General features: G+C 48.0%; 1 protein-coding gene across 1 annotated transcript in view; it reads left to right on the forward strand.

Moving 5' to 3' along the window:
* The window catches only part of Tmem164 (transmembrane protein 164), a 177,862-nt gene extending 163,513 nt beyond the window's left edge, over positions 1 to 14,349 (forward strand). Inside the window, 2 exon segments of the mRNA XM_038317458.1 lie at positions 9,223 to 9,323; positions 10,865 to 14,349. Coding sequence (XP_038173386.1) covers positions 9,223 to 9,323; positions 10,865 to 11,071 — 308 coding nt within the window. The 3' untranslated portion in view covers positions 11,072 to 14,349.
* The last annotated feature ends 764 nt before the right edge of the window (positions 14,350 to 15,113 follow it).

The raw sequence follows: 15,113 nt of genomic DNA on the forward strand, positions 1-15,113 counted from the left end.
AATTTTCTTTGCTAAAGCAAGCCATGTGATTGAGCCCTGTTGGTTTCTCTCTCTCTCTCTCTCTCTCTCTCTCTCTCTCTCTCTCTCTCTCTCTCTCTCTCTCTCTCACACACACACACACACACACACCCTCTCTCTCTCACACACACATATTGTTCTAGAAAAGTTTGGATTCTAAGGAAGTGTAATTCACACACAGTCCTTACGACAGTGATAAGCTAAGAGGAGAAGGGTGGTTTAAGGTTGAGACACCCACTAGCTGTTGATTCTAGAGTTCAAGGTGGAGGTTTGCAGAGATGTAAGTTTTGGAGTAGTATTAAATACGCCTTTAATACATATTTAATAAGCATGTGGATCGTATTAAAGCTGTGAGCTGTGTTGACACCAGCTATAGGGTAAAAGTAAACAGCAGAGCTCTGAGTTCTGCGGCCTGTTCTTGTGTATCATCTCGAGATCAGCTCCATGGGGGAAGAAATGACAGAGCACAAGTTAAGAAGCAGGTAAGGGGCTGGCAAGATGGCTGAGAGGATGAGAGCTCTGACAACTCTTCCAGAGGACCAGGGTTCGATTCCCAGAACCCATATGGCATCTCACAACTCTCTGTAACTCTAATCTGACACTCTCACACAGATAGACATACATGCAGGCAAAACGCCAGTGCACATATAATAAAAATAGATAAATTATTTAAAAAAAAGAAGCAGGGAAAGAGGTAGGAAGATAGCTGAGAGTGAGCAGTAGCTCGGAAACCAAGCGCCCAGTGTTCTAAGAATAAATTGGTATGTAGGGTGAGACCTGCAAATTGATTATTGGATTTAGAAATGAAAAGGTTATTTGTGACTTTGATGGGAACAGTTGTAATGGAGGAAGAGGAACCCAACCTAAGTGGGTTTAAGAGAAAACAGGAAGAGAGAAATTTTGAGTAAAGAGAATAGACCAGAGTGTCTACTAAAAAATATGTGAGTCATATGTCTATTATTTCAGGTGTTCATAATCATACTAAAAATAGGTAAGACAAACAGGTGGAATTAATATTAAATATATAACTTATTATACCTAGTTTATCCAAAAGCTACCATTCATAATGTTAAATTATGACAGGAATATTTTAGTATATATTCTTTAGTATCCAGTGTCTATACGAGGTGCACAGCTCAATTCAAACTAGTTACATTCAAAGCTCTGAATGACACGTGGCTAGTAGCTACCACATTGGCCCACCCAGATATAGCCAATTCCATCTTTGTTGTGAAGGAGAGACATGCAATTACTGGGAGCTCTAGGGAGTTGTCAGGTGTCTGTTTTTAGATGAGAGCAATCTCTGTATATTTCGTTTGTTTTCATGGTCACAGGAATAAAACCTCATGGAGTGGTGGGTAGATGAGGGGGTCACATCAGGGTCGCAGAGGAGAGTTTGGCCCAGACTGAGGACCTCTCTTTACAGCTTTTCTGTGTCACAGAGATGAAGGCAGAGCAGGCCAGGCAAGTGAGAATCTGTGCTGGGGGAGGCTCAGGATGTCTTGAGTAATTCCCTTCTTCGAGGTGAAGTGCGAAGTGACACCAGGGTCACTGTTTGACAGCAAGGCTGGGAGGAAAGGATTAAAGGTTTGTGAAGAGAGGAGAGGATATTAAATTGTGACCTGAGAAAGCAGAGAGTGAATAGGCAGGGGAATATAGTGTGATTGCCTGGCGACATGAAAGATGTGCCTCAGGTCTGTGAACACAAACGGGACATGAGGATAGTCAGCACCACCGTTGCCCCTCCGCCATGTTAAGCTGTGTAGGGACAGGCAGGAGGAGAAGGAGGATGAGATTTAGCGAGGGCAGAGGATTTTTTTCTCTTCTTTTTTTTTTCTCATAGTGAGAAGAGACAAAGGTGTCAGCGAAGAAAAATCAGAATAACAGGGCATGGGATTTAAGAAAGGGAGGGAGACTGTTGAGTGAAAAGATGGCAGGACCAGTGAAGGGATCACAGGTTCTATTTGTGTCAAAAGGGCAGATTGGGTCATGGTTGGAAGAAGTGAGCAGCAAAGGTACTAATGATGGCTAAGTGGGGGTGGGGATGCTTGTCTTTGAGATTAGGGAGAGGCCGTAACTGTTCCTCATCACGGGGCCTCAGGTTCAACCACGACAGTGAATGGACAAAGTCTAGTAATGGGGACAAGACCATGGAACTGAGTGGATCCTGGAAGAGTCTTTCAGGGACATGTAGCAATGAGCAAGGCATAGGACGGGGATGGTTTTGGAGAGAGTACCAGGTATCAATATTTTCAGAGCCAAAGGGCCATCATCTCTAGTTGACAGCCAAAGGGGAGAATGCTGTGAGGCCACTGGTGGTCGTAGGACTTTGGGGTAGAGGGAGAACAATGGAGAGAAAGCAAGCGCTGCCTACCTAACATGGTTCTGTGGAGTTAGAGAGGGCTTTCAAGGGCTGCTAAGGCAGCAGAGAACGGGTAGGGAGAGGTTTGTGGGTACAAGCAGGGTTGAATCAGGTGTGGTGCTGTTTTCACCTATAATCACCACCCCTGAGAGGCCTAGGCAGGGCATTTCTGAAAATTCGAGATCGGCCTTGGCTACAAGACCCTGTCTCAAAACCAAAACACAACATAAAAGAAAACAACAGGAGTCCTTCCAAGAAGAGACTGAGAAGGTAGCGGGGTTGGCTGATCATTTCTATGTGGTTTTATATTCTGACGCCTTTTCTTAGAATTCACTTCCTTACTTTGGTTAGCAGAAAAATGCCTTCTGACAATTGGCTCTTTCATAGCTCCTTCGCTGAAATTGCCCTAGCAGAGTCCCAGCAGCCAGCGCATTTCTGAACTCTGAAATGTTCGTTCATCTTGGCTTTGCTGTGCCACCTCTACAAGAGAAGGCTCTCCCCACCGGAATTTTCTGTGGTCATGGGAATGCTTTCTGTCTACACTGTTTAATATGGCAGTCACTCGGCGTGTGTGACTGTTGAGCACTTGAGATGTGGCTCGCATGAGTGGGGAAACATTGTTGGTTAAATGCATTCCAATAATGCTGCTGCATGTGACTAGTGGCCCGTATCAAAGATAGAGTGCTTAGCATTGCTTGCTGGTCCTTCTTTGTGCTCTCTCCCAGGTCTAGGACAGCACCATTCTTCCAACCCTGTGGCTGTCTCTGGAGTTTGCTCATCTTGCTCATCTTCTATTAGATCTCTCTTCTAACCACCTAAATATTGCTGTTTTGTGGACTCTTCTTTGTCCGTCTTAGCCACACACCAAGCTGTGTTCCCAAACCATTTTCCTCTCCTGACATCTATACCTGGGCAGCCATTACCCAATGGAGGCATCTGCTGGTACGCCTTCCAGTGCTGTGCCCCAACCCGAGCTCATCTCTCCCCTAAACCTCCTGCCAGTTCCTGAAGGCATGGACCCGGAAGTTCCTGTAGACAGTCCTCCTTTATGTCTGGTGAAGGGCCAAGCCATCTGTGTCATGAGGACAGCTCCTGAGTTCTCTTTCCCTCTGGCCCACTGTCTGTCCTCCCACTGGAGCCATGCAGCTGGCTAGAACACAGATCTCACCTTTTCATCTCCCAACACTTTTCAGTGGCCTCTCATTGGATAGAGGATAAAGGCCAAGTTCTCTGGCCTGGATAACAAGGCTCTTCCTTTTACAGGTCCTGTTTTCTTGTTTCTCCAGCTGCCTATTGACCCACGACCCCTCTTGTGTTCCTTTGCTCTCCTGTAACAGGGAACCGCACGTAATCGCATATAGACAGCAGGTCACTGACAACCGTATACCTCTTTTCTGGCTCTACCTTCTGCCTAGAATGTTCCTTTGGTCACGTCTTACCCCAGCTGCTTCCTGTTGTTCAAATCTCCTGAACTGTGACCATCTCCAGTGTCTTCCCTTCCTCAGTGTCCCCAGTGCTGACATGCTCCCTTCACTCTGTCTGCTCTCCCTTCGTTTGTCAACTTCAGTTTGTCAACTGCAGCAGATTGGATCCCCGCTCTTGCCGTGGAGTGCAACGTGCGTCAGAGCTGTTGAATGAGTGGCTAGCATGGATAAGTCAGTGTCCTGAAGGAAGCAGAAAGATGGAATAATGGCAGGCTACCCTACCCAGCATTGAGTACTTGGTGTCATCCTTCCTGAGTGAAAGTGTAGGAGGAGAGAAAGATCCCTTGTGGGGGCCTCTGGGGGTCTTTGCTACTGCTGGAGCAATTGCCTTGGTTCCCAGTACTCCTACGGCTTCCTTCTGGCAGAAATCAATTTTCCAGAAACTATCATCTTGGTTTCCCCCTACCTTTACTGATGACGCGCTTCTATCCTCCTGGGATAGAAAATGCTAGCAGAAAAATGTCACATACTTTCTTAAAGTAGGGGAAAAAAAGCATTTTATGATGTGTTGAATTTTCCTGAATGTGATTCAGTTTCTGTTTTTCTTTTGAAGAAAACTGGTTTTTCACTAGGATTATCCCAAGGGCTACATCCAGGTATCCAACAAAGTATTATCTGGGTATGCATATAATTTGCATGTATTCCTATGGGCCGTGTTAGCAGTGCATAGGGTGCTTTTCGACTGTGGTTTTAGAAGGAAATGGAACATTGGATCCTGTTTGCCACAGTCAGTCTCCCTCTGCAGGGAAGGTAGCCATTTCCCCAGAATGCCCCTCCTCTTCCTGCCTGTCTATGAGTTTGGCCTCTGCGATCCCTGGGGTGAAAATAGCTCCTTGCTAGGCAGCTGCTGGATCTGCTTTCTGTAATGCCTTCTGCCACTCCTCCGCCCTGAGCAGTGGACGCTGCCTCCAGTTCCTACACAGGAAAACAACTTTAAAGGAAGTGTGATTTGCTCAGGGTCACTCCCACGGGGAACATGGGGCTGTCTGACCCCCCCTCCCCTGCCCCCGCTCCAGGCCTTTGTTTTTAAGCTACTACATTGTATTTTCTTTCATGTCTGTACTGTTTGATGTTCTGCCTTTTATACTTGGCGTTGCTCATCCGGGACTGGTTTCTTCATGCATGGACAATCTGGTCGCCATTTGAATGGCAGTGGACTCTTACACAATATTGAGGTATTGTAGTTTACTTAACCTATCTCCCTAGTTGGTTTGTTTCCAGTTTCTCAGCATCATAGAGAAAACAAGCCTAAATATCTTGGTGCAGATAATGGTGGTTTGGGAGCTCTATAGGTGTTTGAAGATTGTCTTCCCAGTGCTAGCATTGACTTAAACTCCCTTTTATGATCCCTCACAAGTCTCTGCCACCACTTCAGCCATGCAGTGAGCCTTTGAGTAGCCACTGTTCATCCAGGACTGAGGTAAAAGTGGAGCTTGAGGGAGAGCTTCTCCCTCTGTCAACAGGCAGTCTGGTTGAGGCAGCTGATGCAACAGGGAAGGGATGGGGCTTTGCAAAGGGTCAGTGAGCACACTGAAGACCATGTCCCCTGATAGTATCTCAGTGTTCCTTTCCCTTAGAACACACAGCATAACACAGGAGAAGCCCAGGGAAGGGACAACTGTCCTGTGCGTGAATCCCCATTCCCTTCTTCCCTAGGATGGTGGCTGCTGAGCTGACTCCTGGTTGAGGACATGCACGTGTTCAAGTCCATTCCTGTACCACACTTGGCGTCTGAGGCATGTCACTGCCGCTCAGCTGCATTAGGGCGGGGGCTGTTGAGCAGAAGTCAGAGGGAAGAAAAGAATAGCTTTACAGGAGAGTGCGTGACTTCCTGGGTACCTGTCAGCCTTCCAGGTCTCTTCTTCCTCCGTGTGCCCTTGGAAACTGAGGCAACAATGTGGTGCCCAGGCCACATTCATTTATCAGACTGACCAGTGTCCAAGCTCTCAGTATATTGCTCAACGTTTTGTTACCAACCAAGCGCTGTGGGGGCAGTTGGGGAGACATACAAGGTTCTTGACTTGGTGGAACAGTGGGACAAAGGTGTATCCAACACACGGGCTGAATGTGGCTCAAGATAGCTCTAAATATAGCCCATCACGTGATCCTAAAGCACAGATGCGTCAACATGTCCAGGACGCGCTTCACAGGTAGCCCCCGACTTCAGTTACCCCACTTTGTTTCTCCTGCCTACTCCCTATTCTTGCAGTTGTTCCTTGGTATCTTGCTTTCGGTCTCATTTTTTTCTCACTGTGAACAAATGTTTCCATGACTTTGTTTTCTCCTCTGTGCTGATGTCACCTGTCCTTGTATGCTTACCTTATCCTCTTCATGGAGTCTGTGGTTTGTGCCATAAAAAAAAACAAGCACTTGTTAAATCCCTGGGACCGCTCTAACTGTGTCATCTCATCTGACCAACAGCTCTGTGCATGAGGCAATGCCTGTTCCATTATATGGATGAGTAAAACTGAGTTGAGGAGATATTGCGATTTGACCAAAGCTCTGAACTCTATAATTGATAGAAGCAGGGTTTGAATAGTTCCCCTTTCTAGGCTCTGGCATCCAGTGTCACCCATCATGCCTTAGAGTATATGCGGTCCCTGCAGGAATGTTTACATGTGGACATTTCATAGACACAGATACTCCGTTTTCAACATGTCTAAAATGGCCTTCATCATTTCCTTACCCTTGCTTCAATCTACTGTTGCCTTTCTTTTCCATCGCAAAAAATGGCATCATCAATCCAGTGGTGGCCAAGCTATTAGTACAATTCTGAGAGCCCCTCCTCTCCCCCAAGCCCACCCTCCTGCCTTGTACCACATCCTTCTGATTTTCACTTCTCTCTTCATTTTCTACCTTGCTTCTTTTACCTCCAGATACTACCTTGCTCTGGGCTCCTGGAGAGTCCTCTTGGGAGTACTGCTGCCTTTATTCTGACCCTTGTACACTAATCTGAATGAGCAGCACTCACATTCCTTAAACACCCTGCAGATTTTGGTGGCTCTGTAGTGGAGCACATAGATGCCCTCCCAGGGACTGAAATCCATCTGGAATACATGTTTTGCTTGGCCCATTGAACATTCTAAAACATTTTGAATAGTTGCCTGCATTTAAAAATCAGGACATTGCACATAAAGTTTCATGTTTCTGGCTTTCCTTTGAAAAAGCAAGAAGCGGGCACCTCTTGAGCCATGGTCTAGCAATGCAGTGGATGGCGGAGTTAAGTGGTAGCTGTGCTGTTTAGAAAGGGCATGATCTGTTTACCAGGCTCTCATATTCCCGAGTATCTCTTGGTCCTAGTCCTGCTTCTGCGTCCTAGAATCTTTGTGAGACAAGACACATATTTGGCCTTGTGGTTCTGTTGCACACATGGTACCCAAAGCCCCCAGCATAGCTCCTTGAGGCTCACAAGGCTCGGCCTGGGACAGACCAGCTTTGCTAACCGCTTCCTCACTACCTCCATTGGAATCTCCCTGTGACTCTACTGAATTATTTCATTATTATTGTTACAGCGATTATCATGTGTGTGTGTGAGTGAGTTGTGTGTGCATGTGAGAGAGATGTGTATTAGTGAGTGTGGGCATACATGTGCCACGACATGCATGCGGCATTAGAGGGCAGCTTCTGGAAATTGATTTTCTTGTTCCACCTTGTTTTGAGGAAGGATGTCTCTTGTCTATGCTGGGCTGCGTTCTCTGGGTCACCTGGACCACAACCTTCTGGGGGATCATTCTGTGCCTTCTTCCCATCTCACCATAGGAGTTGTTGGGAAATGCCATCACTTCTGGCATTTCTACTTGGGTCCCAGGGTCAGGTCATCAGGCTAGAATAATGCCCAGGTTTACCTGTTGAGCCATCACCCCACAACCCCCACGGCTGCCACTGAACTCTTACCTGCATAGCTCTGAACGGCCTGCCTTATGCGTCTGCCTGTGTGCAGGTTGAAAGGCCTAAGGCCTTCCTGAAGTCCCATCCTTTTCTCAGGACTCTACTCCAATGCTGCCTCTTATCAAGAAACCTTCCTTACCCCACCGCCACCTCGACTCCCAGGCTGAGTTTTGTCTTCCCATAACAGGAAGTATGGTTTTCAGTCACCCCTCCCCCAGCTTTCTGTATTGTCTTTGTTGCTTGTATTTCTCCAACTGTAGGGACCTTGTCTTATTCCAAAAGCTACAAGGTACAAACAACCATTGGACAAAGGGCAGAATCAATGAAAAGCTAACCTGGGTAAACAGTACTATACTTTGGGGGGATGGGCAGGTGTTTTTCAGGTTCCTTTCTGAAGCACCCCTGCCAAGTACCCAAACAGAGAGACACTCCCAGTCTCCTGTCTACCATGTCCCTGCTCTGTAAGCTCTGAAATACATCCAGGCCTACAAAGAAGGGAGTTCACAGCAGCAATAGGAGAGGCAAGACATCACTTGGTGTTCTTGGGACAGAGTTATTCAGTAGTTGAGAAATAGCATAACCACTGGATAAAACATTCATGAGGGCTCTAGATTTAGCAGTGACAGTAAGAAAATACTGATCCCCATTGAGCAGTCATGTTATGCCAGACTTTGGGGACACAACTATCCCAATTTGATGGGCAAGTAAGATTTGCAAAATGGTTGCAAGTTTTGTCAGAGCTAAGCAGCTAATGAATGGCAGAATCAGAATTTGAACTCAAATTCACCAGGCGGTGGTGGTGCGCGCCTTTAATCCCAGCACTGGAGAGGCAGAGGCAGGTGGGTCTTTGAGTTCGAGTCCAGCCTGGTCTACAGAGCGAGCTCCAGGACAGCCAGGGCTACACACAGAAACCCTGTCTCAAAAAACCAAAACCAACCAAACAAAAAAATTGAACCCAAATCTATCTGACCTCAACAATAACGTTTTCAACTGCTGTGTCATACTATATAGAACCACGAGGAAATAAATGCAGACACAAAGAGAGTTGCTTATATAGTACTAATTCTAGAATTAATTTTAAAAATGCATCCTGGGGCATGGAGAAAATGACCAAAGAGACACAGTGGTGTATTAGTGCGACTTCTATTCTAGGAGTCAAGTGCTGGGATGGAGTCCCTCCTTGGCTTCTATCTTCTTTTCCGGTTTTTAAAACAATTCCAAGTCACTTTCAGTACTCATGAATTAACTGTTCTTTCTAATGCTGTGATATCAATGGGCAGAAAGCAGGGTTAAGAAAGGTCTGCCATGGTTCCTAGCTAAGTGCTGAGGCCCTTGGAAGATGCTGTCGTTGATAAGCTCAAGAGACACCACACCAGCTGCAGCTGTGACTGTGAACTCAGCACCTGCACCCATGCGAGCAGAGGAGAAGTGGCTGTTCCTCCTGGCTCACCATCTCCCGTCTTCCTCCAGGTGCTTACACCCCAGAGCCCCTCAGCAGTTTCCGGTGGGCTCTTCTCTCCACGGGCCTCATGTTCTTTTACCACTTCAGCATCCTGCAGATCCTCGGCCTGGTAAGTTTGCTTAGATCCCCTTCTCTCCCCTCTGTTTGGAGTTCTTCATGAATCTTGATAATCCTGGTTGGTGCTGTGGTATCATTTTGCTTTGAAAAATACACAATGCTAAAGGCCAGGATGTCAGATTGTTGTGTCTGGGGTGTTGATTTATGATACAGAGCTTTGGCTTCTCCAGAGAGTTTTCTGAATCCTTCAGCAATGGTTGTTCCTTCATTCCTGGGGATGCAACGGTACCCTTCATTGGCAAGTGCTTTGCTGTGGACCTCTTGGTCATGTACGATCCTTATCCTGATGGCCCTGGGCCTTGTGATAGCCTTTGATTTGGGGTCCATTCTGGAGATGCTCGCAGGTCTTTCAGGAGACCCTTCCTTCAGCAATGTGGCCAGTGGAAGTGAGTGGTTGGGAGTCCCAGAGCTTTCTGTAGTCTGAGAAGTGCCTGGAATATGGAAACTGTCTAGCCTCAATGTTGAAATATCCAGGGTCCAATAGCGCCGAAAATGCAAGGGTATGTATCAGTGCTGAAGTGAGGAGAGAGAGTTCATGCCTGGTGTGGGGACAGGGAGTTTTCTCCCTCCCTGTAGCGAGATACAAAAGCCTAGCTTCCTTGAGGGATGGGGAGGACTTGTCTTTGATGCGAGCAAGCTCTTAAGAGCTCCGGAAGGCGGGTGTTCTGGCTGTCCTTGGGGCAGGAACGCCGTGATATTTGGTTTTGCGTGGTGGTTGGAATGCAGGGTTAGCCATGTGGAGCCGTGTGCGGCCTTGCATGATAAGGTCATATAACTGGATGTCCCCAGTGCCTCTGTGCAAGTACCCTCTTTGTCTTCCTTGCTCTGGTTTGCCAGAGGTAGGCTGGGTTCTTTGCCAGTAGTGTGAATGCTGCCTGTGCTTATATAGGAAGGCTCAGCATGCTTCTGAGCCGCACAAACCCCCTCCTTACGTCCTGCTGCTCCCCACCTAGTTGCTGGTTTCCAGGGGTGTCGGTGTTGCTCACGTCACCATACATTACCATGTTCTGCTACACCTTCCACCAGCAAAGCTCTCCTCACCCACTCCTCGCCATAACCCTTGTCCATCTTTCATGAGTCCATTCACGTGCCACTCCCTCACAAAATCTTCTGAACGCTCCTCAGACCTCCTCGTGGCATGTAAAGCTTAGTGGGCAACATCTAGTTGGAGGCCATACACCGTCAACTGGTTGCCCTTGCTACTTGGAGACAGTGACCATGAAGCTAATGGCTCTAAAAAATAATGCAACCTTTCTCCAGGAGCTAGGCACACGATAAATGCTGAGGAATGACAATGGACTCTGGGCCCAACTGGAGAGCAGGACTGAGCAAAACTGAACAGCTTTCGCCTAGGACAGTGCTATGTCATCCACTAAGAAAGCCTAGGGCAAAGTAGCCCCTTTATGAACAGGCGGGGATTGGTCAATCCCTCCTTGTCCAGCCGTCCCTAGGGAGGAGAGATGGCTGAACTGGCGGTAGCCAGAGGAAGCCTCGGGATGGCGAACGCTCACTCTACCTCCCTTGTCCCTGCAGGTCACCGAAGTGAATTTGAACAACATGCTGTGTCCGGCCATCTCAGACCCATTCTACGGCCCCTGGTATCGCATCTGGGCCTCGGGACACCAGACTCTCATGACCATGACCCACGGGAAGCTGGTCATCCTGTTCTCATACATGGCTGGGCCCTTGTGTAAATATCTGCTGGATTTGCTCCGGCTTCCAGCCAAGAAAATAGACTGAAGGTGCTTGGGGTTTTGTTTTGTTTTATTTTGTTTGTTTTTTGTTTTTGTTTTTTTGTTTTGTTTTGTTTTGTTTCTCCCCAAGGAATCAAGTCCTGACTTGACTCAGAGAACATCCAGTTCTTGACAGACTCATTGGCGAGGGCGATAGGATGCTTGGTGAATTTCTTTTTTTCCTCCTCTCTGTCCCTTTCTTCCACGACTCTTTCCTCCTCAGCTCCTCCCCACGAATGGCTCTTTGTGCCTGGGATAGTGCTGGGGGCTGGAACTTCCTTCCTTTCATCCCCTGGCCTCTGGGTCCCTACTGTGTGCCCTGGTCCTTGTGCTTGGCCTTACCCAGGGAAATGGTAGTCAGTGCCCTTCACACTGTTTGTCGGTGCTTTTAACAACAGCTAGTTGAAAAAGCGGGGAGCAGCAAGCGGTAGTTCCCCCAGCACCCCAGCGATGAAACAGTGTTCGGTTCACTTCTCCACTGCCAGGGACCTCCAGGCTCATGCTGGGGTCCCCTTTTACCTCCAGCATAGCCCCGACCAGAAGGGGACCAAGGCCTTGTTTCTATACCAGCTGCAAGCCCAGAGCCGAGGGACTTCCCAGATCACAGCCAAAATAGATTCTTCCAGTGACGGGTGTCCCGTGATGTAAAGCAGGGAGCCGCCCAGCCACTCCTTCTAGGGTGCTGCCTGGGGTGGAAGGTGACAGCAGTGTGCAGGCCGAGGACAAGATTCCACAGAGGGCTGCCGGAGGTCTGTCGCCACAGCGAGTCTGAAGTCAAGAGGGTGAAGGTGTACATAGTACCAGGCAGGATACTCCCCGGCTCCCGTCCCCCCAAAAAACCTTCCCTGTGAAATCTGAGAGCCGATCCACACTCCAATACAAAGTGAGCATAGAAATTAAGAAGCCAGCTAAGTCGAGAGGCAACTTGAGAAAGCTGTGATCTGAAGCCTAGTCTGTGTCATGTGGCTAATTAGGCAACACTCTAGTCTCAGCTGCCCCCAACCATCCTCATCGTCTCTGTACGTGTCTCTCTGTTTCTCTTTGTCTGAGGCCGCTTCATGGAAGAGGGAGCTGGGGGCGGGGCTTGGGTGCTGTTTGGCTGTTTTGTATTTTGGATGTTTGAAATGTGGGAACCCTTGCATTTCGGGAAGGTACTCTAGAGCCATTCCTGGTACTTCGAGGACATGTCCACAGCTCCCCAATGCAGTTTCTTTACGGCTTGATTTCTTTCATGTAGCTAGACTCTGCTTAAGTGTTCAGTGTGGGGAAACATCCTGGTTTGGCAGCTTGACGGCGTCCAGAGCTCATGTGTAGGTTGAAAGGGAACCAATGGATCAGGTCCCCATTGGTTGCGGTTCAAGTGTTCTGAAGGAAGGAACTTCGGTCGAAAGAAAGGTATTTAGTCATGTATGGACCACAAAGGACACCAGTGTCTGGACATTGCTGACTCCTTGTCAGCTTCTAGTAGGAGGAGATTTGCTTAAGAATAGAGAAAGAAGTTTGTGTCATAACCACCCTATGTCCCTGTTCTGGTTGCAGTATTCAATGTGAGTTAGGTGTTAGGCCTAACTTTTTTTTGTGGGTGTTAGGCCTAACCTGAGCTTCAGTGACTCAGTGGTCATGAAACGGACTTGCCGAGGAAGCAGCGGTAGGAAAGTCTCCCAGAGCCAATGGAAACTAAGGGAAGCATCTCTGGGAGGGATTGCTTGAACATGAGTTGATTGGCTCTGAGGTACGGAGAACCAGAAAAGGAGAACTCCTAGTGCGCTTGCTTCTCTTGAGCTCCTGCCATGCCTCGTCCTCCTCTCGCCCTCTTGCTGGTCTCTAGAAGTGCTTCTTCTGTTGCTGTTTTCCCCATCCCCTCAGAGAAGTCTTGGGTGAATAGAATGTGTGAATAGAATGGGCCTCTCTATAGAAGAGCATGGAAAGAAGTCATAAATGAAGCTCAATTAATAAAAACCCAGAGACAGAAACTGGGGTTCAGCCTGAGGATCAGAAAAGCAAAGCAGCCAACCACTGGCTCTTACCTCAGTCCAGGATCTCAGAATGAGACTGTATCTGATAGCTGCTTCCTCCTGTCTTTGTATTCCTCTCTGGTACTGGGATTAAAGGTGTGGGTTACCACTGCCTGGTCTGTAAGGCTGAGCAGTGGGGCTCTTTTACTCTCTGATCTTCAGGGAAGCTTTATTTATTGAAATACAAATGAAATGTCACTACACATGAGGCCTACCATGGCCCTTGCCACAACATATAACTGCTGCCTGCGGTGATGTAGGGCCTCAGCTGAGGGAGCCAACTCCAGAACGCCACAGAGGTGGGAGTTCCGTACATGCTTCTTCCCCGTCTGAGGCACCGTGGCCCAGATTGCCAGGCATCTTGGGCTTTCCCTGCATTGGCATGCCTCCAGTAGCTTGCCTCTGCTTTGGCAGCAGCTCAACAAACCCATTTCTGGTAGGCATTTTCTGGCGCTCAGGGAGAGAAGAAATTCAAAGCCATGCTGCCTGGCTTGGCCAGGCCAGAGTCAGACACACCTGTCAAGAAAGAGGAAGTAAAGCGGAGATGCTGGACCCTAGGTTGGCTCATAGGTAAAAAAAATTAAAAGAAACAGTGTGTGGCTCTTTCAACAGATTCCACAGGGAGTATTGGGTTAGGTTTGAAATGTTGGGGTACAGGGGACCCTCTTCATTGCTTCTCACTCTTACTTTGGTCCAGACCTACATGAAAAGAGGTAACCTACCGAGGCTCTACTCTGTGTTGTGGAAGTTGCCCCCAGGTATGTCCAACAGCCTTCCTGACAGTAGAGACTGTTACCAAAGACAAAGGAGAAGACAGTTGGGACTGACTCTACAGCGCCTCCTCAAGCCTTTCTTGTCCCTGTGAAGGCTGTTCCCTAGTTACCTTGGCCAGAGTTCTGTATATTGCCTACCATACAGTAGCTCCTTGCCTGTGTGAGAGTTCTCATAGAGGTGGCCCGATTCTTTGAGATCGTCCTAGCAAGAGGGCCTAGTGCACCCTCAAGCCCTCAGCATCCATGGTCAAGGGGCTGTGCCACCAAGAACAATTGGCTAAGCCAGAAAATTTGTGGCAGCCACTCTGAGTAAGAGAGGATGTCTTTCCCACTTAAAGCTTCTTCCCGCCCCCAGTATTTAGTTTTACATATCTAAGACTTGGCTCAACATCCTCCCAGAAGCCTAGCAGCAAGCACTTCTGACCTCCTGTGGTACACTGTGGGGATCAGGAGCCACCACCTCCACCTCTCCAAGTCTGTCTTCTGTCTTCCTGTGGACTTCTAGGGTCTAAGTGGGCTACGTGGGGTCTGCTGTTGTGCACTTTATTCTGTGGTTCTTCCGAGTACCTGTCAGACCATCGCTTTTGCTGTAGCTTCTGCTGGGGCTTTGCTGTATGTGATCATGGAAGAGTCAGTGTTTTGTGACATAATCACAAGCTTCTTCCAGATAACTTGGTGTTAGCAAGGCTCTATGCAGAAGAACTGGGGTTAGGGAATGCTTTGAGTTGTGTTGAGCCTGGTGTTCAGGAGATGACAAGGGCCCTTTTTTAACCCTTCTGTTGCCAAGTAGACTTTCCTGGAATTCTGTCACCTGTTTTCTTTGGGAGAGAAGTTTCTGAATGGTTTCTACTATAAGGGAGGCTTGCAGGAAGGAAAAGGGGTCTTCCGACACTGTGGGACATGACCCTGCTGCTGGTTTTAGTGAGCCAGGACCAGGCCTCCCAGGCAACTTGGGAAGGCCCAGGACTGGGAAGCCGTGTCCTGTGTCTCCCCCCCCCCCCCGGGCCTTGCTCTCTCTCTGAGTCCACGAGAAGAGCCAGTCTTCTGCTGGTATATACAACTGCAGGAAGACCACAAGGTACTTGCTGTCGCCCTTGTCTTGAGACACTTGTAAACACTGATTTGCTGCTTGTGGCATTGAACAGACTCCCCCACCCCCATTCAATGATAAACAGATCAGAAACAAAAGTCATTTTAAGCAGAAATGATGTTTTGGAAACTCTTGATTTATTTTGGTGTCAATGTTATATTCGATTTTAAA

Source organism: Arvicola amphibius, chromosome X (assembly GCF_903992535.2).
Source record: "Arvicola amphibius chromosome X, mArvAmp1.2, whole genome shotgun sequence".
NCBI classification, from domain to species: Eukaryota; Metazoa; Chordata; class Mammalia; order Rodentia; family Cricetidae; genus Arvicola; species Arvicola amphibius.